This window comes from Colossoma macropomum, unplaced genomic scaffold, assembly GCF_904425465.1.
Source record: "Colossoma macropomum unplaced genomic scaffold, Colossoma_macropomum, whole genome shotgun sequence".
NCBI classification, from domain to species: domain Eukaryota; kingdom Metazoa; phylum Chordata; class Actinopteri; order Characiformes; family Serrasalmidae; genus Colossoma; species Colossoma macropomum.
The window spans coordinates 11,083,932-11,109,755 of NW_023494809.1; the positions used below are offsets into that span (position 1 = coordinate 11,083,932).

The 25,824-nt window shown below is 39.5% G+C and overlaps 1 protein-coding gene across 1 annotated transcript; it reads left to right on the top strand.

The window, feature by feature from the left end:
* Window positions 1–1,122: 1,122 nt before the first annotated feature.
* On the top strand, window positions 1,123–12,320 carry rab5ab (RAB5A, member RAS oncogene family, b). Its single transcript, XM_036558225.1, has 6 exons — window positions 1,123–1,307; window positions 4,240–4,462; window positions 6,505–6,656; window positions 7,724–7,846; window positions 7,935–8,028; window positions 9,575–12,320. The coding sequence occupies exons 2-6, from the start codon at window positions 4,294–4,296 to the stop codon at window positions 9,685–9,687; spliced, it is 651 nt and encodes a 216-aa protein (XP_036414118.1). The 5' UTR covers window positions 1,123–1,307; window positions 4,240–4,293; the 3' UTR covers window positions 9,688–12,320.
* The last annotated feature ends 13,504 nt before the right edge of the window (window positions 12,321–25,824 follow it).

The window sequence follows — 25,824 nt, forward strand, 5'->3', positions numbered from 1 at the left end:
TATACAGGGGTTGTTGGAGGCTTCATAAACTCCCCTCAGCATGGAGGATTATAATTTTATCAAAGACTAAATGTGGAAAACAACACTAAAAATGAAAAAAGTAACCACTGCTTTGTCTGTTGTGAACATGGTGACTTGATTTTCTGATTTAAAGCCTAAACCCTCCCCTTACAATAATATATTTTAAAGGTGGGAGGGACTGTTTAATTACTTTTTGTATTTTATTGTAATTTTTTTTCCTGCAAGATGGCTAATGCAAAAGGAAGCCAGATAGCTAATGATACTGCCAGTAAACTGAATCAGTGGTCAGTATTTCTCAGCCTCTACATCACTGCACTTCTCTACTGGCATTGGGGGATGTTGTTGGGTGGCGTGTTGTAGCATTTGTACAGTGCATGCTGGGTATGCAGAACATTGATAAACAGAAACAGAAGAAGGACAGAAAATTCATCACTGAGCTAGAGAATATTACATTACATGACAAATAACAATGTGGTGTCAGAGCATGCCTGCGCTTTAGTTAGTTCAAGAAATGTTGTGCATGTTGGTTTTAGGTTATTTGTTCTCCAGTGATTGTTTGCTTGGTTCATTTTGCTAAGGACTGTGAAGGGCAGGGTTAGGAACCACCCCTGAGCTGAGTGTATGTGTGTCTGAGCTGAGAGAGGGGGGAGTTCTTTGTGCTTCTTCTGAGAACACTACAATGGTGTCAGAAGTGGGACTGTCATTCTTGAGCTTTCGAACTTAGAGTAACGAAGAACCATTTCACCATACAAAGAATTATTTAATCCTACAAATGGATCTTTGAGTGTTTTCTTTACTAAAAGCCCTTGAAGTGCCATCTTTTTTAAGAACATGCTTTGTTTTGACAAAACACTACAATTTGAACTACTTTTAGGCCAGAATGCACCTTTAAATGATAAAAGTGAGGAGTAAAAGCCTAGAACCAGAGCATTTAAGGGCGTAAACCACTAAATTATCAATGTAAATAAAATGATTGTATTTTATTATTTCATTCCCTTTTACCTTCTTTACCTGAAGTCACCCTTGTGAATGGGGAATACAGCTGCGAGATTTTGCATCCTGATTGGCTGGCTCACTCCGCTGCGTCATCAGTTGTCAATTCCAGTCATCCGTTCTGTCACCCGTTTGCATGTAAAGGGGGGGAAGTTGCGAAAAAACAAACGGTGAAGAAGGTTCAAGCTGCGCTCCTCTGCTGCTCCTGTGGCTCGGGTTTCTCTTTAGCTTTGGTCTGTAGCTCAACCGACTCCCTGAAAACCCTCCGGCTCATCTGGAAAACAGGAAAGCAGGTAACGATAGGGCTTTCGCAGGGGTTGTTTTGCCTTCGTCGCGGCTAAAGCTCTCATGCTAGTCGCTAGTTAGCAGCAGGTCGTCGCTTGAATTGCGGCCTGTCATATTTTTTATGTGTCTTAGTAGCTCAAATTGCTATGAAACACCTCCACAGTCAATAATATAACGTGTAGTTTACGAAGGGAGGTCGTTAGTTATAACGAAAGTGAAGTCAGCTTTCTATTCGCCAGCTTCTTGTTCGAATTTTCCCGTTCCACCTTAAATGGTGCAGCAGTTACGTTCTGGCGCCTGAGGTTCAGAATGTAACTGCTGCACCATTTAAGGTGGAACGGGAAAATTCGAACAAGAAGCTGGCGAATAGAAAGCTGACTTAGCTAACTTAGTGTAATTCTGTATTCCTAGCCTTTAGCTAATTGGATCACTTCTTCGCGTCATAAATGGTCATAAATATTTGTAATTAGATGGATTTACAGTTAGAGAGCTGATTTCTATCTGAATTTGAACTACAATCCTGATAAAGCTGTTATTACTGTGTGGAACACTAACGTTACGCTGCTAACCGGCTAGCTTGCTACAAACCTCTGTCATTACAGTGATTACAGTGCTGTCGGTTAGGTAGCCAGCTGTAGTTAGCATTTATGAGAGGAGATATTTGGCTTACAAGGTTCTTTTTCTCTCATGCCAATAAGTCGTTTTAAGACTATTTACAAGCTGCATAACCACTGAGATCGTAGTGCACCACCTCGCTTCTTTCTTGTGGGTGTTGTTTGTTAGCTAACTAGCTAGCTAAGTTAGCTTTTCGTATCTGTCTCTTCATAGCTGGTCAGTGATGTTTTGCTAACCCAGAAGTTGTCATTGCAGAGCTAGACTGAGAAAATCACGTGCTTTATCTTATAACAGCGCTTAGAAAGCTGTCAAAAAAGTCATGTCTCTTTACATATAGTGTAAAGGAGAATTCCACCGATTTTTCAAAAATTTCTACATGATTAAACGGTTGAGATATAAGCAAGATATAAACAAAGTCATTCAGAGTGGTTTTCTCCTTAGAGAAGGAGCATTTCACATCAGAGAAACCTGCACAGTCAGAATTGTTCACAGTGGTGGTGATAGGAACCGGACGTCTGAAGAGTTTAATGCCTCTTAAAGCTCCCTCAGAAAGTCACTGTATTATATGGTTACGAATATGCAGACATTTTTCACTCACGTTTTAAGGTAAGGATTTGGCCTAAAACTTATTTTCAAAAGCCATTCATGGCGGAGTTGCACATGCAGGGCATTGTGAGGCGAAATAGTCCCAAAAATGTACCACCATTTTACACTCATCATCACATATACAAAATTAGAAGACACATGTAGGTTCACTGGTGGTTTTGAATATTAAATAAAATGGCTATATCTGTGTTGTAGACATGGTGACGCCTGGTTCCTATCACCACCACTGTAAAGAAATCTATCTCTACAGTGAAACACTTCACATCAACTGTGTTTATTCACAGCTCAATCACTGAATTATGCAGAAATTTTGAAAATTCAGTGTGATTCCCCTTTAAGTACTTTATTCCACCCATGTTTGCTGAGTTAGTAAGTGAATGGGGGCAGGTGTTGATGTAATGACAATATTGTGTAATATAATGTACCTAAAGTGTATTACATTATATAATGCTGCTGTTACACAGGTTGGTTTGTTTGCTATTTGTGGACTGACACTGATGTCACGACGTGTGTTAGGTCAGATAAACGTAATAGCAGGTGGATCATGGATGTGAAATGAAACTGCAGGTATATCATGTTGGCCTGCGGATAGTAAGCATCTGCAGTCAATGGTCAGATAAGATAAGCAGTGCTTCTGCAGACTCTTAGGTCAAGGGGCAAAGTGTTTAGTATTCCTACAACAGGCTTGAGTGTTTGCAGGTACATCTTCTGTAAAGACAAACAGCAGTTTTACAAGCTTTCTTAAAACACAGTTTGAGTGAAGCAGGCTCATGCAGAGGGATTTGTGAGTATGTTCAAGGTTCATTCTTGAAGTGGAATTCCACAGATTTTTCAAAATTTCTGTCTAAATAAATGGTTAATATGTACAGCTAAGCTGTCTGCTGGTATCACCAATGTACACGGTTTCTCCAGATATGTAATGCACAAAGGGGAACTCCACCAATTTTTCCCCATTTCTGCAAAATTAAATGGTTAACACATCAACAAAATGTTTCAAAAATGTTTTCAAAATGTTTTGTTGTGAAGTGCTCTGTTCAAGAGAAACTTGGAGTCAAATCTGTTCACAATAGTGGTGATAGGAACCAGATGTCTGAAGAGCCTTACACGTCTAAAAGCTCTCTCACAGAAAGTTGTTACAGTAACTAATTTAAGACAGGTTTAAGTTCACTGGTGGTTTTGGGTAGTAAATAAAATAGCTATATTTGTGTTGTAGACATTGTGACGCCTGGTTCCTATCACCACCACTGTAAAGAGTCAGCAAGTTTCTGTACAGTGAACTATTTGACATCAGAATGATCTTTGTAACGGAAGTATGCAGAAATGTTGATGTTTGAAAAGTTGTTAGAGTACCAAAATGCTGCCATTGCAATTATTTGTGATGTGCCATTCAATGCACTAAAACGCATTATGTGAGGTCAGCCTTTAACTTTGACCAAAATGACATTTTTGTTTAATGAAATTAATCTCAACTCATCAAAACAATCACAGGAACAGATCTGCTATTGTGATTGGCTATGAGGCTTCAAGCAAACAGTTAAAAAAAAAATTGGTGATTGGCTAAAGAATGCATTTGCAGGCCAGTATTGTGATTACTAATAATAGACATTGTATTGTATTAGCCCTGGAGTTGTTGATTTCAGTATACTGCAACACCATTTCTGTAGGCCTTAGAGCCACTGTTTTGATCAAGCACCTTTTTTTTTCCTTTTCTCTGTTCAGATTCATCAGTCGGAAATCACCTTTAGTCCTGAACAGGTGACTGGCGTCTGGGTCATGGCAGGAAGAGGTGGAGCTACGAGACCTAATGGGCCGAATGCAGCCAGCAACAAAATCTGTCAGTTCAAACTCGTGCTGCTCGGAGAGTCTGCAGTGGGCAAATCCAGCCTGGTCCTCCGCTTCGTCAAAGGCCAGTTTCATGAGTTTCAGGAGAGCACGATAGGAGGTAAAACTCGTATGAACTGGGGATATTAAGGAAGTAGAGCTTTTGTTTACAGTCAGCTTCCCTGTGGTAAATATTTCTGTGCTTCAGTGTTTTCCTGATGGCACTGGGCTTTTCCAAAGCTTGCAGCTAATCTACAATACATAGTATTAGGTAATCTTCCTTCTGCCAGTCTGGAAAGGTAGAGCAAAATCAAAAATGCAGACAGAGTCTTTGTAAAAGGTGACATGCCTCATTTAAACTCTTTTTCCCACACATAAAACCCAAGCCTTGAGATTATTAAATGACAAAAATGACTATGAATATGCTATGGATTTCATCCATGTATTGTACAGCTTACCAACTTTCAGGTCAGTCTTTGTAGGGAAACAGAAGACTGTAGAGCCTCTATGCAATAGTGCGTACATATGCAGAAATCTTTTGTCAGAAAGTGCTTTTATTTCAGAGGTTTGAAAAAAATTAAAGCCATTGCAGAGATTAAAATAAGGAATAAACAGACCAGCGGTGTCTTTTATCTTTATCAAAAAAAAAGAAGAAAAAATAGGACCCAAGAATTACTGCAGCAGCATGATGTGCACGGTCTATATACTCTACATGCAGTCACTCAATCCCTTCAAACATGCACATGCCAGAAATGGTAACAGTTAATCCACTAACGCACAACAGAAAAGGTAGTCTAACAAACTGCGAATGCAGTGCGTTTACACGCACGTAATAATCAGATAATGGGAATTCGCAGAAGACGAGACTTCTTGCCGCGGCTTTTAAAATCGCTCCACTTTACCTGAAACTATGAATATACATCATCTAGAAGATAAAGAATATTTAAATCGTTTATTATATTCATTTTTTTTACTTGGTGTCAGCGTCGCTCCAGAAGTGTTTTGCTGCCATCTTGCGGCAGTGCTGCGGTGTGTTTTCGCACATGCACAGACTGAGAAATCAGAGTAAGAAAGAAACCGAAAGAATCTACATGTGCTGAGAAATCTAATTACTGAGCTAAAATTCAGCTCTCTTTATCAGATTTTTTTAATCAGATTTTTAGACTTTACTCTGATCTAAGAAATCAGAGTATACTGTTTACATGATCATCTAAGTGATCAGATAATTGCAGAAATCTGATTATGATCGGATTATTGAGTGCATGTAAACGCACTCAGTGTTAGCTCAGTTATTACAGATTCGGGTTTTCTGTTTCTGTGTAGTGTCCACAGAAATACTGAGCTCCAGTCTGGATTTGAATGGTGATTCAAAAGTCCAAACTTTTAAATTCTTTGTAAAATCTTCTGCCACAACGTGTTTTCAACACATGGTAGTGTTTTTCAATACAAATGACATGTTTTGTTGCAGTTTGGGTTATTTATATCAACAGCAACTGTTGTGTCTTTCGTAGACTTTCAGCAGTGTGTATGTTGACATATTGAAAGACTTGGAGTAAAAATGTTTATTATTTTAACAGATCCTTGGTTGTTGCAGTGCTAAGATGATGTAGTTCAGGGGTGTGGCCTTGCCCATGCAGTGCAGAAGTAGCCAACTGATCAGTGCAAAGGAACTGCAGGGAATGTGGGAATCAAGCTTAATAGGTTCTGGAATAAAACTTCATTATCTCTAGAAATGTCATGATTTTTGTTCTGAGCATATATTTAGAGGGAAGGAAAATTGAGCAAGAGAGTGATTTTTGTTTATTATTTTAAACGATCAATGCCTGCAGATGGCTGCTACTACTCTTTTTAGGTATGCTCTGTGCTTCAGCCCATTTTTAAAGATATCTGTACAGCATTTAGTGTTGGAAATCACAAAAAGTCTGTTACTTACAAGTGTGTTATGATTTAGTTCATTATTCTGAATTGCTAGGCCACAACTATTTTACTTTTTAGCTACATTTAGCCTCACAGCTCCAGTGCAAAACTAAAGAAGCAAACTTCAGACACCAAACATGTATTTAGAGGAAAGTTGTGTAAATTGTAGGTTTTGGCCAAACTGTTCTTTAACCTTACTGAATTTAGCACTTATCTGATCTGCCATTGTTTTTCTCACTTCCTCAGCTGCCTTCCTGACTCAGACAGTATGTTTGGACGACACGACAGTGAAGTTTGAAATCTGGGACACAGCTGGTCAGGAGCGCTACCACAGTTTGGCTCCCATGTATTACAGAGGAGCGCAGGCTGCCATAGTGGTGTACGACATCACGAACGAAGTGAGTCTGTGCATCTCACTTTTGCCTGACCAGGGCTGCATGATATGGATAGAATACATTGTGATTGTTCTGCTGCGTAGTCCAGTTATGATATGTGAAATGATTCATTATAATATGTGTATTAAAAATGCATGGGTGAATCAATAGTGTCTCGTTTAAACACTGGCTTGAATTATTGTTTACATTCATGTGAGTGGTGTGATTTGTCAAAATAGCACAGAAAAATCACCAAGAAATGTCTGTGATTGGTCACGATGTTCATAACACAAAGGTTCCTTTGCATGTTACAGTGTCTTCTGCAGTGTCAGTACTGATTAAAGGGGGATTCGACTTTTGTAAGTTCTGATAATTCGGTGGTTGAGTTGTAAACAAAGTAATGAAGAGTGGTTTATTGTGAAATGAAAACTTACTGATGGGAACCAGGGATCACAATGTCCACAATTGAGATACAGCTATTTTATTTACTGTTCAAAATGACTGGTGAACCTACATGTCGTCTGACTTTGTACAGGTAATGTTGACAAAGATTAAATAGTGGTAAATCAGAAAAATAAGTTTTCTTTGGGGACTGTTTTCCCGTATAACACCCTGCATGTGACTCTACACCATGAATGGGTTTACAAATATGTTTTGGCTCAAAATCTCATCTCAAAGCTTTCAAAAAACAATGTCTCAGGCATCAGGCAATGTATTCAGAACAATTTCATGTAAACTTTCTGCGAGGGAGCTTTTAGAGGCGCTTCAAACGTCTGGTTTCCACCATTGTGAACAAGTCTGACTCGATACGTTTCTTAACATTGGAGCATTTCACATCAAACCACTTTGAATTACTTTGTTTACATCTCGAATTATGCAGAAATTTTGTAAAATCAGTCATGAACAAGCGATATATCACAAGCCTGTCCCTTTAACATGAGCAACAGTCTCCATAATTGCATACTCGCACTTTACTCTGCAAAAGAGAACAAACAATAGCTACTGATGTGACATGAATTTCCTTTTTCCTTGAAATAGTATGCAAGCAATTATCCAGAGGAAGTAATCTGTTATCTTCCTTTCTTTGGCAGGAATCATTTGCACGTGCAAAGAACTGGGTTAAAGAACTTCAGAGGCAAGCAAGTCCCAATATTGTAATAGCTTTGGCTGGAAACAAGGCGGACCTTGCAAACAAGAGAGCACTGGACTTTCAGGTTTGTCTGTAATGCTCAGTTGTTTTTTTTTATAGCTGCAGTGTCTTTGCATTGCACGGTTGTTGAATCGCTCTCTTTTTGCTTGCAGGATGCACAGTCTTACGCAGACGACAACAGTCTGCTTTTTATGGAAACATCAGCGAAGACGTCAATGAACGTGAACGAGATTTTTATGGCTATTGGTAAGTGTCTTTTAGCACATTTGCCAGAGAAATGGAAGGACCTCATTCAGACTGCAAAGAGGGACCAGTAGCTTTATAATGGTAGCCAGTAGGTATGGGCAATATGACAATATTTATCGTTATCATGATAACGATGTCATGGTATGCTTTTCTGAGTATGTTGTGATAGTTCTCTGTTGTAATTGAATTTAGCTTGGCACATAATTCAGTAAGTGATGTTAAATAAAAATCAATGCTGATACTTCTTGATATTTTTTAAAAAACTAATTGGGGCTTTAGAACTTTTTACTATATCGGTCTCCTCAGTAGCCCTGACCCTGCAAGCTTTCATTGACCATGTTAGACTTTTTGAGTTAAAGTGAAACTTGGAAACAAATAAAATGAAGGCAGTTTTGAGAATGACGTTTTGCAAGGCTAATGTAGATACATGTAATTTTGCAGGACTGTGTCAGAGCCAGAGACCATTTATTTATTTATTTATTTATTTAATTTCCGGTCAAAATGGCGATTAAGAGCGAGTTATTCTTTTCTGGGGAGTTTCTATATATGATCATCCACTTGCATAAGGAAGGAGAAAGTTATAAGAAAATAAGTGACTTTTGTAAGCTGTTATATTTAAAAATTCAATTTCAATTTGTCAAATTGAATTTTAAAATGGCTGCTGACTGCAAAGATGGGAACCCTGGGTTTTGTTCCAACTACAGTGATGCCTCTGATCCTATTTTGAGCTAATTAGTGAAGCCAGGCTATTAGAACATTTTTTTTTTGTTTTGTTTAACAGTTAACTTTCTGGACCTCAGCTGCCCACATCTGGTTTTGTGACGTACTGTACTTTGCCCATTTTTATATAAAACAGTATGTCAATCTCTGTCGAAACCAGCAATGTGATGATGAATTAATCATGCAGTTTGCATAATGCTAACTGGTATACGATACTCATTAGCTAGGTTAGCCTCATAGCTCCTGCTTAAAACTAAAGAACATGTCTTGATAATAAATGTAGTTAATCAAAGTTGGCTTGACAAAGCCAATTCCTTTTCTTCATTTTATAACTCTGTGCTTTTTTAAATTTAATTTTCACAGGTTGCAGTTTTTGAGCTGGAACCTGCTTAGCAGGATCATAGAGCCTATACGGCAGAGGTGCTCAGTCCTGGTCCTGGAGCTCTACCACCTTGCAGCCTTAATCTTACACACTGATGAAGGCATTTGAGGTGTCTGAACATTAGAGCCAGGTGTGTTGGATAACGACTTTCCAGGGTGGTAGATCTCCAGGATCAGTGCTTAGCACTCCTGCTGTAAGGGAACAGTGTGCTTATGCTTTTGGGACTGATCGCATGTACGGTGTTTGTATAGCGTTCATACACCCCCCCACACACACACACACACACATATATACACATACATCTGGGATACCCTTGCAAACACCTTAGCAACCACTTGGAATTACTTTGCAGTGGCCTAGCCACAAACTTTCTATTTGTTATGTAAATCTGTTTTTTTTTTCTCTCCTCAATAACATTTATCCATCGTATTTTTCTTTCTTCAGCAAAGAAACTACCCAAGAATGAGCCACAGTCTGCCGGAGCAACCACAGGCCGCAACCGAGGAGTGGACCTCGAGACTGCCCAGCCTGCCAAAGGGCCCTGCTGCAGCAACTAACCACCGACACACCAACGCACACCTCACCTCCCAACTAACTCTGCATCACTTCTGGACATGGGGCGCATCCTTCCAAACCTCGCTCCTGGAACTGCTAAAGACTCTGTATAGCTATGTTTCTAATACCGTTTTTGTTTTGTTTATCTTTTACTTTTATTTTTTAAGAAAATATATGTACTTCAGTATAATGGATGCATGTATCACTACAAAGCCTAAGTACACATTTTTAACTTAACTCAGCAGGAAAGTTAACTAGATTGAACAAAAGAGGAAGAGTGCTGTGCGTGTGAGTGTGTATGTGTGTGTGTATATAGTTTAGTGTTAGGAAGTGATTTAAAGCTGTGGAGGCACAGGAATCTGACCCTGCTAGGGATGGGTCATATTAATGCTTGCTTTGGAGCACTCGTCGGATGCTAGTATTAGTCACGTGGTCCAACCGAAGAGTGTGTGAGTGCCATAGTGTGGGGAAGATGCAGAAATCAGTTGCCCTGTGGAGGCCTGACCAAGAATGGATGTATGTTCACCTGTACAAATTATACAGAGAAGCTGATGTTCATTAATCTGGGACAAGCATTTTTTTTTGTTAAAACTAGTGTAGCATCCAAGTCTCCTGAATCTCCTGCTTGTAATTCTGAATTGTGTCAATCGGAAATTAGCAGCTTACCTCTCTTATCTTAGCACTTGGACGCAGCACCGATTTCAGTCTAGTGTTTATCAGTCTGAAAGGTATTAAAGAAGTGATGGATGCCGAACGCGTTTGTTTCGCGAGGGCTTGGTCCAGACCTTTCCCCAGCTCCTGGTTCAAGTCTACCTGTTGTATCTGCTTGTGCAGTACTGGTGCAGCGATTAGGCAAGGAATCCTCATTGTAACTAAGCATTCCTCCTTGTGCCTGATGCCTGAAGTACAGCTTCTCCTCACTTCTTTCCTCCCTCGCACAAAAGAATATCGGTGCCTGGTGGCTTCGCTGCATTCATTGCTGTCGTAGAGATGCTCTGTTGCTTACTTGTTGCTAATTTGACGAATAGCTCTGAGGCATCATGTTATTTACTGAGGGAAACCGAAATGAGGTTGGTGGTCGCTGAACCGTCTGAGTGTTAAGAATAGTTAGGCAAATAGTCCACCTTTACCCTAAAGCCTTAATGTAGTCGGTTAGCAAAGCCATGTTTGCTAGTTATGTTTGTTGCTAAGTTTGCTTCTTTAGTTTTGCACTGAAGCTATCAGGCTAATGTAGCTAAGCTGCGGTTTGTCTCACAAAGCAGCTCTCTTATTTTAACATCTAGTTTGATGTAACCCTGGATTTTTTTTTTTCTCAGGATGGTGGATTACTTGCTGCTACCAGTCTTATGAGTATCTAAATCTGGATCAAAAGAGAAAGCTGTTAACTATCGTTAGCCATGTTAGCCATAGCTGGAATTTGTTAGGTTTAGTGGAGCTGCAGGAACCTTCACCCGCGTGCTTCATAAAAGAGGCCCCTGATTTGAGAATACTCAACAGCTCTGCATGGTTTGAGGCTAGCAATTTAGGCAAGCTGTTGTAACTGGTGCAGCTTAAGTTTCTGCTGTTAGCTATATAAGCCTCTCGGCTCCAGGGAAGCCTTAAGAAGCAAACTTAGAACACCAAAAATGTCTTGGCTGATCAACTGCAGGTTCAAAAATGGGCAAATTTGGATTTTTTCACTGATCTATTGCCTGCTGTATGGACTACTGTTAGCTCTGCTCTCACTGTGTTTTTGTCTTTGTGTTTCACATATTCTAGTACTGCTTTGTCCGGGGCAATGAGCAAGAGAAGAGCAGTGGGGGAGAAGCCCTCTTTGTTCTCTCAGATATGTGAAGGGTTTGGTGGCCTGCAGTATCCTTCATGATGTTTGGGCCAGCCATGATTGTTTCACAACACATGGCTGATGCAGTATTAAGATGCAGTCTAGCCTTCGCGGCTAACGGCCGATCAAAAGCGATACTTTAAAGACTGCGCCCTTTTTATTTATTCGCTATATGAACATATTCCAGTCTTTGAGGGCTGCTCGATAGTAAAGAAGACGAGACGAAATAACCAAGATTGTCGTATGTGCTGTGGACAAAGGCCCAGATCAAATATTATTGTTCGAAAAACCCAGTATATCTTGATACATCTCAACTGCTACTATACCAACCGCTCGCCATGACAGACAGTATGTATGCACTCTTCTACATTGTACAGTTCCCTTTAAAAAAGCCTTTCTTTTCACAAATTGGTCAAATAATGTTTGATGGTAGTTTTTTTTCAGTGTATGTAGTGTTATTAACAAATCAACTTGACATTTACCCAGTGGTCTGTCTTGTACTTCTTCTCAAGATGCTAAAAGTTTTTTTTATCGTCATTATTATTTCTGAGGTCCTATCTAATTGCACAAGTTTGGGTTGTGTTTTTAATGAGTTATGATGAGATTTGGGACTGCTTGGTGTCTCCAGAGTGGGATCAAACTCAAATCGTCCACTGTGTGCTTCTGCTGCCACAGTTGGCTGAGGATGATTTATCAGCAGAGCCAAAAAGGATTCAGTGATGAAACAGCATTAATCACTGAAGGACTGATTTGTTTTTTTTATGTCCAGGTACTAGTTACTATTTCCAATAAAGGGGGTGAATTGTATATGGATTAATGGTGTGGACATTTGATTTAGATCAGTTTTGAAAGAGATCTTTGGAATAGAATTGCACAGAATCGAAATTCCAACCCTTACGGAAGAACGATGACCAAAATATTGTCCTTCCATCTGGCAACCAGAACTACCTTCACAAGTTCCCAAAAAAAGGTGGCTTACCAGATGTTGGAGCTTGTTTGGGACGTCCCAGTGGCTATGGCCTGACCCAGCTCCAGCTTTTCTGGAATGTTTGAGTTCCTGTAGTGCAGTGGTTTTCAAACTTGGACCTTGAATTCAGTTTCTGGTCTTGGATTTTTGTGGCTGTTAGCTCTAAGACTAAGTAGCCTATCAGTTAGTTCATTTATCTATCAGTAATTCTAAGATTCAGGACCTGAAACTGGTTGTCAAATGCTTCAACACCTAGCATGGTGCCAGACAATCTTCTGGATTACACCTTCCATTATCTCCTCTGATGCTTCAACATTATTCCAGCATGGAGCCAGAGAATCTGGACTGTACTTTCCACCACCTGATCACCTGATGCTTCAACAGTTAGACCAATATGGTGCTGAATGATCTTCTGGATTGTACTGTCCATCACCTGGTCATCTGACGATCCGACACTTTGCCCAGCATCGTACTGAATGATCTTCTGGATCGTACCATTTACTATCTTATCGTCTCATGCTTCAACATTTATACTAGCATAGTACTGACCATTGTGGCTGCTGAAAGGTTAGCTCCGTGTCCAAAACCACTATTTGGGGCACAGGGATTACCGTCCTCTTTGGCTTAAGGTCCCGAAGTGTCTAAGCCTTCAGTTTGCCCGTGATAACCCCTCTACCAATTCTTGCAGTTTGTTGAGGCTGAAGTGGCCACCCCAGTGAAGGATGATGCTCTTCCAGATTGGATGTTACGTGGTTTCTGGTCAGACACATTGCCTTAATTTTGGTATCATTTGTCCAGTTAATAGTTGCTATTATTTTATGTGATAGTAAATTAAGAGCAGACTAAATGCTAAATAATATACTGTAAGTATCTTTTAGAGTTTTTTTTTTTTTGTCAAATTATGTGTTTTCATTTTATTATAATGTTGTTTCTCATTTTAGAATCATCTGCAGCTCTGTTCATCATTCTGAACACATCTAACATTTTCTAAATTTTCCTACCAATTATTTGAAATGTATGAGTTCTGCGTGCTAACATTATAACAGTCAGATAAGGGGATCCACACCTATTCAAAGGATCTGTATAGTTCCCAGCTCCACCACACCTGATTTGAAGACCCTTATAGCGTTCCTTCTGTGTATGTAATTATGTATCCACTGCCCATCAAACATTTGGTGATATGTTGCCTTATTTTGAAAAAGAATTTTCTCACTATTACTTGTAAATTAAGAAACAGCAACTGCAATAGGTTTGTTAGCATAAAGCAGCTATTTGCTAACCCATCATCTTCATGTCTTGCTATAATATAGCGCCTGATCGATATATCCTATAAACCTGCTGCAGTTAAGGTTCTACTGCCAATAAAGCACTGGTACACTGCCAAAAATGGTATCGTCAAGTAAAATTATCGTCAAATATTCAATATATATAATATTCATCATGTTGAGATCGTTGTAAGTTGCACACGATTGAACTTATTTCTGCCATCAAAAGCCACTATATTAGGGCTTTGCTTTATATGCACAGTTCTAGCGTAAGCAAATCACAGATAGGGATGCACTGACATGGGAATTGTAGGCCTGGTACATATATATCGGCATTGGCAGATAAACTTTATATAAAATTGATGTAGCATTGCAGAGGAAAAATAAAATTTCAGCTCTAGAGGATTACAAATGCAGTCAGGTGAATAAAAAATGCATATTTAATGCAGAGCCCAATCTTCATTTACTTCATCTACAGTTATAACTGCCAATAAGTACAAGTTATTCATTTTTAGTGCCCTAAAAAAAGCAGCACATATTTAACAGAACATTATAAATGTAATATCACATTTCCATCCTTTTCCTTTTATTGCAGCTTCCTTTATTTTCAGTAGACCTACTTTCAATTTTTCAAAGAAATCTGCAGGGGCTTTTTTCCACACCTCCACAGTTCAGTTTCCCTTTTCTCTGTATCTTTCAATCTTTTTTGAAGTTTTGGAAGCTTCTGGTTTTTCACTTATTTTCTTTGACTTTCTTTTTCCTCATGCAAGTGGATCTCATCTCCTCAAAAATATCTCAGTGAAATTAACAGTTGTTTTTTGACTGGTTAGATTAAAGTCTCTGACTTTTGCACAGCACTGTACGTCATCAAATTGAACTGGCGGGTAAATCTCACAGAGCCCCTAAGGTGACATGGTGATTATTTTTTAATAAGACTTGGACATGAATAAATACACTGAGGCAACAAGTTGATATAGTAACATATTAATATAGTAGTAAAGTTAATTGTTTCGTCAATATAGTAACTTGTGGTCTCAATATAGCAAATTGTAGCCTCAATATAGTAAATTGTGGCCTTCATATAGTATCTTGTGTTCTCAATATGGTCATTTGTTGGCCCAATATAAAATCTTATGGTCTCAATGTAGTAAATTGTGGCCTTTAAGTAATAATCCATGGCCTCAATATAGTAAATTGTGGCCTTAATATAGTATCTTGTGTTCTCAATATGTTAATTTGTGGCCTCAATATAGTAATTTGTGACCTTTATATAATAATCCATGGCCTCAATGTAGTAATTTATGACCTATTTATATTAATTTGTGGCCTTCATATATTAATTCATGACCATGCCTTATTAAAAAGTTATCACCCTGTCTCTTTAGGAGCTCTGTAAAATCCAAACATCTATCCGATGCCAATCATTTTTATGCGGTTATCCGCTGATTCATCCCTAGTCACTATGCTTTGTCATGTTACTGGCTGTAGTTTCCATGGAGCGTGGTGTATAAATCTGAAGGTGACAACTTCACTTTCCCTTCAGCTGGATACTTAATCAAGTGACAGTCACCACCTTGTTCCAAACTGACTGAGAGAGTCTTTTAACTGGAGTTAATTAAAAACACTTCAGCAGAAAAACCCCAGCCAAGAATAGCAGTGGCAAAAACAAATAGCTGGCTAACATCCTTCAGCAAAACAAGCATAATTTCAGACTTCAGCAGGCCCGTTTGGAGTGCGTACCATATTTCCATTCTGCTCTTGAAATCCTTAAGTGCCACTTGGACCAAGTTCAGCTGTTCACTTGCCTCCCCATAGCAACAGTTTCCTTAGCGACAGTGTGAACTATGACAAAGGCCATGCAGCCGGTGACCAGAGTCTGCCAAAAATCTGTCTCTGGGCACAAGCCGAACCCTTCAGATTCAAGCAAAGGTCATCCCAAGTGGATTTATAGTGCATATAATGGTAATTTAGTTTTTGTTGTGGCTCCATCGCTTGTGCACAACCAATCATAATTAGCTTCAGTAAAAGTCTAATTATGCTGTATTCTGGCTTGTAATTTGACTTCTGCAGTTTGTACATTTTGTCAGATCACCCTTCCAGCAGAGTTAACAAACTGAAATGGCATTTCATCAAAATAAATAAAGGAAAATAAATAAATAACTTGCTGTGCAACTGCTTGTTGTCCAGTAGATGGCAGCACTGTGCTTTCCATAAGAACCTGTTCTACATAACAGATGGCATGAAAAGAATGAGGATTAACCTTTGCAAAGAATCCAACTGTGCATATTATTTCAATAAATGGGCCTTTTCAGCTAACTACACCAAAAGCTTTGCCTTAATCAGAAGAGTTGTTGCCAAGGTTCTGACGCTCCGTCAGCGCTGTGCGCGACGCTGAAGCGGGTCCAGGCTGTCTGGTGCTACATACTGCTTGTAATTTTTATCATCTGACAGCCATCAAACTGAATCAGCACATTTTTGTACAAGAGGTGCAAATTACTCTGAGGTTTCGTGGGTAGCCTAATCAAAATCGATGCTCATGCAAATTGGACGGGGCCCAATTTACATGGGTCGATGCAGCATATTCCACTACAAGAGGCCGTTTCTTCACATCATACTAGAGGTGGATAGAACAGCCTAGGCCCACTGTTACTTAATAGAGTGAATGACTCAAGCAGAAGTAAAACACAAAAGTCATGTAAAAAAACAACTGTAGTAAAGCGTCAGGTGCAAAAACTCCTCAAGCACTAATTTTCAGACCTGCAGTGGAATTTTTTGGATCGTTTCTTGGGATTATTTGGATGGTGAGAAGCAGAAAGTTCAAAATCAACATCTAAGTCTGAACTTTGGAGGTGGAAACATATCCCTGCAGATTTCTTTTGAAAAAAGTGAGCCTCCTGAAAAGAATGGAAGATGTAATAAAGGCAAAGAGTGGACCCACAAAATTCTGAAATATGTAGCCCATAATACACTCATTTGCAAAGGTTTGGGTGCCCCTGATCAAATGACAAGGTTTGGTTGATTTTCTGAGTGAAAATGAGTAAATAAGTCCTCTGTAGTGAACACTGCCACTGGACTCTGGAGCAGTGGAAACGCATTCTGTAGAGTGACGAATTACACTTCTCTATCTGACAGTCTGATGGAGGAGTCTGGGTTTGGTGAATGCCAGGAGAACATTACAGTTGGCGCCATGCAGTCAGGCAGGTAAAGTTTGGTGGAGAAGGAATAATGCTATGGGGTTGTTTTTCAGGGGTTGGTCTAGACCCCTTGGTTTCAGTGAGGGGAAATCCTAATGCTTCAGCAGACCAAGACATTTTGGACAATTGTAGCTTCCAACTTTGTGAGAACAGTTTGGGGAAGAACCTTTTCTGTTCCAGCATGACTGAGTCCCAGTGCACATAGCAAGGTCCATAAAGGCATGGCTGGGTGAGTTTGGTGTGGAAGAACTTGACTGGCCCTCACTCAGCCCTGACCTCAACCCCATTGAATACCTTCCACTTGAATGGAGATTGTGAGCCAGGCCCTCTCGTCCAACATCAGTGTCTGACCTCACAAATGCTCTTTTGGATGAATGGGCAAAAAGTCCCACAGACACTCTCCAAAATCTGGTAGAAAGCTTCCCAGAGGAGTGGAAGCTGTTATAGCTGCAAAGGGGGAACAACTCCATATTAATGCCTGTGGATTTAGAATGGGATGTCAGAAAAGCTCATTTAGGTGTAATGTGTAGGTGTCCTAATACTTTTTGTCCATTGATTTAATGCACTTAATGCACTTGTTTGCTAAATTTAACATATTGGGGGTGTTCACCATATTTAAGTTCTCTGTAGAGAATGTGTTGACTTTTTTCACTTTGAAAATAAAGAAGACATGTACTTTGACTTTGCATATGACTATAGAAGTACATGTCTTCTTTATGTAACCAGTTATACCAAATTTTATTTGAATAAATGGTATTGCAGTATTGACCCTTGCAGTATTGATATTGTAAGTGACTACAATATGCGAATGAGCCTATCACAGTATGAGCATACTGAACAATCTCACACTAGATCTGCACAATATGTTGTTCGTTAAGCGCTACTGTGATATTGTAATTTTGATATTGTATTGGGAATATGCAAATGTCCCTCTAATTGCAATGTTTTAATGCGTTTTGAGCATCCTGAGGGTCTTTTGACTAATCAAGGCCTTCAACTAACCCAATAAACATAAGTAAATTGGTCTTTCCAGTGCTGGCTACTCTTTAACCGTGACATCAAGGGTTGTCCAGTGTGTTTTTAATAAATTGCAAGGCATATTGTAATTGCAGTATTGTTTTATAGCCATATTGTGTAACCCCTGCTAATTTTGTCTTTGTCTTTGTGTGCATGTTTTATTATTACCAAAACAACAGCCCCAGACTCTGTGCCGTTATCTTCCCCTGATCTGCCAGGTCTCCAGCACGCTTCACTTGTCCCACCTGTCACCTGGAGTCCTGAGATGACACGCCGCTGACAGGCCCATTAAGATGATAACTCTGCTGCTGCATTCATTACTGTCATTCGTGAGTTGGGATGGAGAAAACTGAGGGGGATGGAGTCCCCCGTCCCGGGCAGAGGTCTGGATAGCAGGCCGATTGCAGTGTCGCTCGGTGTATCGAACGTCTTTGACACTGCGACATGCTCAACATTTCAATACGCTGACTTTCGACACGTTCAGATCTTTATTTAAATAGGTTTGTGTTTATATGCACTTAATAATCTGAAAACTGCAGAACACTTGATTTGGTTAGTAATTTGTTCAATGGGTTTACATGCACTTCAGTAGTCAGATAATGGGGAAACTCTAGGTCTACATGAGCCAATAAACTCACAGAAGACACGACGTAAACAAAACATGAAACTCAAACTTCATGCTGCGGCTTTTTTGAAGAAAATTAGAGTCTTCATGCCGTCGAGCGTGTAGTTGGTTTCAGCGTTGCTCCAAATGTGTTTTGTAGCTGTTTTGCGGGTGCTTTGTTAAACACTGCCTGCTGTTTCCAGATTGTTTCCAGAGATAGTTGCAAGAATATAAGATTATGTAACTTTTTTCTAGAAGTTTTTTTACTTAGGCAATTTTGTTAAATTATGTCACTATATTAGCAAATAATTTTGCTTGTTTTAAGAAAAACTGTTAGAAACACACAAAATGATCTGCCAATGTAAAGAGATAATTTGAATTTGAAACCAAGTAACATAGAAGTAATGCAATAAGTAATGAGATTCCAGGAGGTAATACATAATCCCATTACATTTTGTAATTAGTAACTTGTAATGGATTACTTTTTGTAAGTAATTGTCTTAACACTGCAGCTATAAATAACATAACATTAACGCTGGCATTATGTACAGTTCACTGAGCCATTGCAGCACTCTGTTCTAACTGAATATATATCCACACATGCCTACTCTGATTTAACATTTGGACAGCTTTGTTTTGATTCCAAAGAAAAAGATTAAATGTAATAGATATGGTAAACAAGCATTCTGGCCTAAATTTAGCACTCGCTGTTCGACTGAAGCTCATAACTGAATTTCTCATCTATGACTGGGAACTGTCGCCCTGTCAACTGGGAATTCCTACTTGCAATGTCGGGATAGTGTTCTCAGTTCCGAGCTCAGTGTACTGTTCGCCATTGCTGGTCCACCCTCGGACCACCCAGATTACTGTCCTGCATACAAGCTGTAGCTAGTTTTTAGTCTCCTCAAAACAGATTTTAAATGCACAGAAACTTATTTCAGAAAATAAACTTATAGACAAAAATAGGCCTAAAATAAAATGACTTTATAGAAAATGTTGTTTCTGACACTGTGCTGGATTAAAATTATTTGCTAAACTAATTTACAAAGTGTAACTAAAGATAAGAAGGAAGGAAAAATCAGTAAATTGGACTCTAAAACTCTTGGAAAATAAGCAATAATAAGCACAGTTTTGCCTATTACTCTGCCTAACTGCTGGTGGGCAGCCCAGAAAATGCTGAGCAAAACGTCAGTGGACCGCCAGTTTAGTCCACTATCCTCTATCAGGGTCCTCTATTTTTAAATGGGATTTGCTTTAAATCAGTCAACATACAGACACATCAGTTGGTCAAACTGTAGAACTGACCATAAAGTTCACTGTTTAGAGAAGGTTGATACATTGCCAACATTTAAATTCACTCCTATCACTAGCATTAGTGTGCTAGCCTGTTGCTAACAATACCTACTTTCATGGAGACATTTGTGATTTTCCTATTTTGTAACTTGAATCCACAGAGGGAAAAATTACATAATTCCAAACTCCGACGTCCCCACCTTCAAGTCAAGTCGAACACAGCTTAGATACAGCTACTGCCACATGCAAGCTAATACTGCTGTGCATTGTTAGCATCATAGAACTGGAAACCTGATCAAAATACCCCACAAATCATTTAGCTTCACTAAATGTGGTAGTTAAGTTGCTTTGACAGTTTTAGGCTACAGTTTGAGTAGCTGGTGTTGGCATATAATAGTGTTAAAGTTAACTTTCAAGCTGTGTCATTTCAGTGCGCAGGAGTGTTAGCTTGCTTGTAGCATACATGTAGCATCATTCATATTTTGGCTGCTAAATGAGCTCCTAATTCTAAGTATCTAGTGACATTCAATAGGGAAATGTACACAGGACGAAACATGTTAGATTTGGGATGTTTTAGTTTACCACAGAGCGCAACGGAGGGTATTTATGAAAAAATGGAATTGATTTTTCCCATAGAAAGTAACAGCTTAGACCAGAGTTTCTAATATGGGAAAAACGCTGACTACACAGTGAACATGACTTTAGTCCATGACCACATTGATGATAAAGAAATCCAAACTACTAGCATAGCCACAGATGTAGAGGCTAATTTGGCTTCCTAGCATCCTAGTTTTGTTAGCTATCTTTCTTCCTTTTCCTTTCCAGTTAGCGGGAAAAACATTCCACACTATCCTTCCCAAAGCAGTTGTAGTTTTTTCACCTTTATGATACATCATCAGGAGGGGTTTTTTTCCTTTTTTTAAACTGGAAAATCTCACTCTAGAGACAACTGGGACACTGCTGTAAGTAGTCAAGTAGGCACGTTTACAAAAGACAAGGCAATGGTTAAGTTTTAATCTTGACCAGTGTACTTTTAAGCTTTATGAATTGGAATGTTTTCCAGTGTACAGTCCAATTAACATTGCCATGGTATCATTTTGGCATCAAGTGTTGTGATTCTACACTGGTATCGGGCCAGTCCTACCAATGGTGCACTATCCTGAGGGCCCACTATCATGTGTGCCCATTTCTGTAACGCATTTGTTTTAACTCAGCAGGTAATTTTCAAGCCCTTTGTGGACTGAATCAGGTATGTAAGCTAATACTTTGAAAAATAATGATGTTGCTATGGACTGGACCCAAAGTAAAACCATTAATGACTGACCTCATCTCGATAAAAAATTCCAAAATATCATCTTGCATGGAAACAGCAGAACCATCTGAAGCTGTAGTTTTTACTGGACTCATGGGAGACTCCATTTAAACAAGCTGCTATGTGTTTCTCCCCACCCGCAAGCTAATATTTAATACATTTATGTGGAAAGATAGTTAGTATGACCACTTTCCTGACTGTAATACATGACCTTATTCCAGTATACACTCACCAGCTACTTTATTACAGACCCCTACCTTGTAGGAGACTGTAGCCCATCTGTTGAAGCTTATGCTAGCCATCCTCTAGCACTGGGATCATCAAATAGCGGCCTGCTGGCCAGATCCTGTTCATTAACAAGTTCTCTCTGGCCACAACTCATCCTTTTTTTTATCCCTAATACAATGATGTGATGTCAATAAAAAGGATAAAGCTGTAAACACTGTTCTACCACCAACACCTACTGAAACATATAAGCATATACAGAGGACATTGTAGCAGCAGAAAATGAGGCCTTTTTTCATGAGACAGCAGCCACTGTGTTCTTTGCATGCCAGATAGCTTGGCTAAGCATTTGGGAATGATGGTGAAATAAAGACATTTTTCAGTCTATTTTATACAGTTCAAATTCCCTTATTTTGATCTCCACAAAAAATGTAATAGTTGCATTTTTGTGTTACCGTAAAGCTAAGTGATTTATACTCACTGCTCCATGTATTGCAACGCTACCTCAAACATGGACATTTGAAGCTTCTAAGAAGCATTCAAGCCACATATTCTTCAACAACCCCTTTAGCATTACTGGTGTGGGTTCACAGCAGTTTCCTCTCTTTCAATGATGTGCACAAAAACCAATACTACGTGTACTACTAGCTCCCCCAGGTGGAGAGCCTTTAGTCTGCTATATTCATTCATTTATTCATTATTAAAGCTGTTTATCCCCCTGGGTTGCAGGGGTAGCTGGAGCCTATCCCAGAGCTCATTGGGTGGAAGGCAAAAACACCCTGGACAGGTCACCAGTCCATCACAGGGCAGATACATTCACATACATATACACGCTCACACCTAGGGGCAATTTCGTATCTCCAATCGACCTGACCGCATGTCTTTGGAATGTGGGAGGAAACCAGAGCTAGCCTGCTACAAATATGTATATATAACATGGCCAAAAGTATGTGGACACCTATACATCACACTTCTATGAGTTTGTTGGACATCACATTCTGAAAATGGGGTTTTATATGTAGTTGTGAACCCCCCCCAACCCAACCCCCCCACCATGTTAAAATCAGTAAATAAACAGTAATAGTAGATTAAAATGTGCAGAACTACCCTATATTGACAAAAGTATTGGGACACACAGGATTTTGTGATATCCCATTCTAAATCCATAGGCATTAATATGGAGTTGGTCCCCCCTTTGCAGCTTCAACAGCTTCCACTCTTCTGGGAAGCTTTCCACAACATTTTGAAGTGTGTCTGTGGGAATTGCAGCGAGCCATGTACATGGTTCCATAAACTCAAGACTGAGCAGTGAGCTGCGGAAGAACTCTCCTTAAGTAGAGCACACACAGCTGCACCTGATCAGCCTTAATCAGCTCTTCCCGGTTATCTGACTCCTCCTAGTGGTTGGAAGTGGCCTAGCAAGAGGCCTGGGTGTTACACTAGCAGCACAGAAATTTCACAGACATAGCCACATACTTTTGGCTATGTAGTGTGTATATGTATATATATATATATTTATATATGTATATTTGTATACACATACGCACTTATCAAGCACTTTATTATTGTCCATTTTATCAGTTCCACTGACCATATAAGAGCACTTTGTAGTTCTACAATTACAGACTGTACTCCATCTGTTTCTCTGCATACTTTGTTAGCCCCCTTTCACCCTGTTCTTCAATGGTCAGGACCCCGTCAGAAACACTGTACACATAATATGCAGCAACTGGGTTCACTCATGTGACTTCCCACCACAAAGAACCTACAGCATTAGGATAATTCCTCCAAATTCAGGGTCAAGAATCATTAAATTATGCATTTTGAGTAGGATGCTCTTGATATGAGGAGACAGTTAAATCCAATTAAATCTTAATTTAATTGAATCCAACTCAGTCTTAACTGCATAGCTCTCTTCACAACAGGCATTCTCAGAAACCAGCTTTATAGACTCCCTTAATGAGCAAGTGGAGGGCAACAGAGGCCAAAACTGTTGGAGGCCAAAAACTATTGTAATTTACATGGACCAAGATCAGTCATTTGTTGCAGCGCTAACTGACCTACTGACAGCAGTTCCAAACTGCAGAGCACATGAATTGAGTAGTGCTTTGGAGAAAAATCAAACTGATACCGTATTCCTCTTACAGTGTAGCTGAATGGAAAACACATGGCTGTGTTTGCTACCTTAGTTTTGCACTGGAGCTACAATGTGACCCTGCTAGAAAAAAGAGCATAGCACTAGCAAAACCAGCATGACCATGCGGGCTGACCAGCTCAACCAGCATCACACAAGCACAAGACCCGCATAGACCAGCTTAGACCAACATGGACTTTGTGCTGGTCTGTGCTGTTTTTTCAGTAGGGTAATGTAGCTAACAAGAAGTAAAGCTTCTGACCACCAGTTAGCTTTGTCCAAACTGCTAAAGTCATCACATACTTGCCTCAAATTGCATCAAGTTGTTAAGTAATCCCGAACAGACTTGCGTGTTTGGCTCCTGGCACCGTATGACATACTGTTATCTTTTAAAAGGGACAAAGTATGGACAAAATATAGGCTTCAAGACAGCTGTTAATACCGTTTTTGGCTATGCAACATAGCTTTACAGTAATACATGTGGAAATAAGGGGTTTTTGCTGAATTATTGTTTTAAGTTTAAGATGTTCCAGGTCTTTAGTATGCAACTCAATATTGCCAACACATAGCATGACCACTCAGCGTCTACCTTCATGCTCTGGATATATTTATAGGTGTTTTTCAGTGCAAAGCATATTACAGGAAGCTATTATCAATCCCTTCATCAGGCCCATATGTTGTGCAAGTTCTAATATTTCATTTCAGTGCCAGTTTTTAAAGTTGCCTTTTAAGATTTTGGCTTCTGGACTTGATCAAACTATTGTCACAAGCCAGTAAAATTTTGGATTTGTAGGTTTAACCCAGTCCAGTCCTACTGCTCGTTTCACTACCGGTTTTAACTCGCCCTCATTCACTTGGCCTGACACAATTTTAAGGGCTGTTCCGTTACTTTACTGGTTCAAGTGAAGTTTATTAGTTGAGTCCTTGGCCCTCGGAGGGACGAGTGACCGAGTGATCACAAATGTTGACTTTTTTTTGGCAGCAGAACTTCCCCAGAAATCAACATGATCTGATGCATTTCCCTTTATATACCTCATAAATGGTGGACAAAGCTGTTCCACAATGACACTTTTTAAAATGCTTAATATTCCAAAACCATAACATTCAATTTGCTATATTCAGACTGAGGTTTAGGTAGCAAATTACTCCATCTGTTCTACTGATTCTGCTGACACAAAGTCATTAGTGAACAAGCTAAAGGCTACATAGCTAGCAACAACAAAAAGAAAGGCATTATAACACAGTTTTAGACCAAAGCATATCTACATGAAGCAGTTTTTCACAAAATGTGTGTAATTTATATTCAGAATTCTCCAAAAGTGCTCTGCAATACAGTTTGCATGGCTACATATCTAGCTTACTGAGGCTGTGCACACTTTGTAATGGAGAACGGCTTTTAAGAAGTCTGAACGTAAAGTAAAATAAGTTTTGTGAATGATTTCTTCATCTGCTATAAGATGTAATCCAAAACCACGTTGGACTGACTTTCTTTTTGTTATTGCTAGCTAGCCTTTAGCTTGTTTGCTAGCTAAATAATTACCATAAACCATGTAAACTTTGTAATACAATTTTCAAGAATATAAACTACATCAGTTTTGTGAGCAACTGCTTCTGACTATAACCTGGTAAAACTGTGCTGTATTACTTGTCTTTTTGTTGCTAGTTGATTGCCTTTTAGCTTGTTTGCTAATTAGGTAATTGGCAAACGTAGATCTGCAAACATAGCCGTGCAACGAAAAACGGGTGTTTTTAGTCATCACTTCGCTAAAACTGAGCTCGTACTGCGGTGGGAAGCACCGTTCCCCTGCATTAGCTTAACCTAGCTGGCTAAAGTTTAAAGCACTTCAGAACAGGTCCATTTTTGGCTTTCTGTCACTCCAACACCGATCAGCTGACTTAGCTGTCACTGGTATAAGTTTTTTCATCTATACTTGTGATAGCAGAGCAGCAGTTAGTCGAATCAATACTGCACTGGGGTGTTTGGATCTCTTCAGCTAAGCTAAGTTAGCTAGGAGAGAGGACCTGGGTAGCATTAGTTTAGCTAGGAGGCTCCAGCTCTAGACACCAGAGAAAAGGTTTCGGCTTTCTGTGCCTCTAATGTTAACAGCTCGACTTTACGTCCTCAGATTTTAGTCATTATTATATGAATTTGTGTCAGTAAAGCTTTTGTTAGTCAGAATCGAACCTCTGTGGTGAGCAGAGATGGCAGCAAGCTAGCTAAGCTAATACTAACAGCTTTTCTCTCAGCTCTGTTTAACATTTAGAAACTGGTGTTAGACTGAGGGGCGGCACGGTGGCGCAGTGGT

Bases quoted from the DNA above. Each gene is read 5' to 3' on its own strand.
- rab5ab (XM_036558225.1), top strand. From the start codon at position 4,294: ATGGCAGGAAGAGGTGGAGCTACGAGACCTAATGGGCCGAATGCAGCC. The intron at 4,463-6,504 runs GTAAAACTCGTA...TCACTTCCTCAG, and splicing joins TCAGGAGAGCACGATAGGAG to CTGCCTTCCTGACTCAGACA. The intron at 7,847-7,934 runs GTTTGTCTGTAA...TTTTGCTTGCAG, and splicing joins AGAGAGCACTGGACTTTCAG to GATGCACAGTCTTACGCAGA.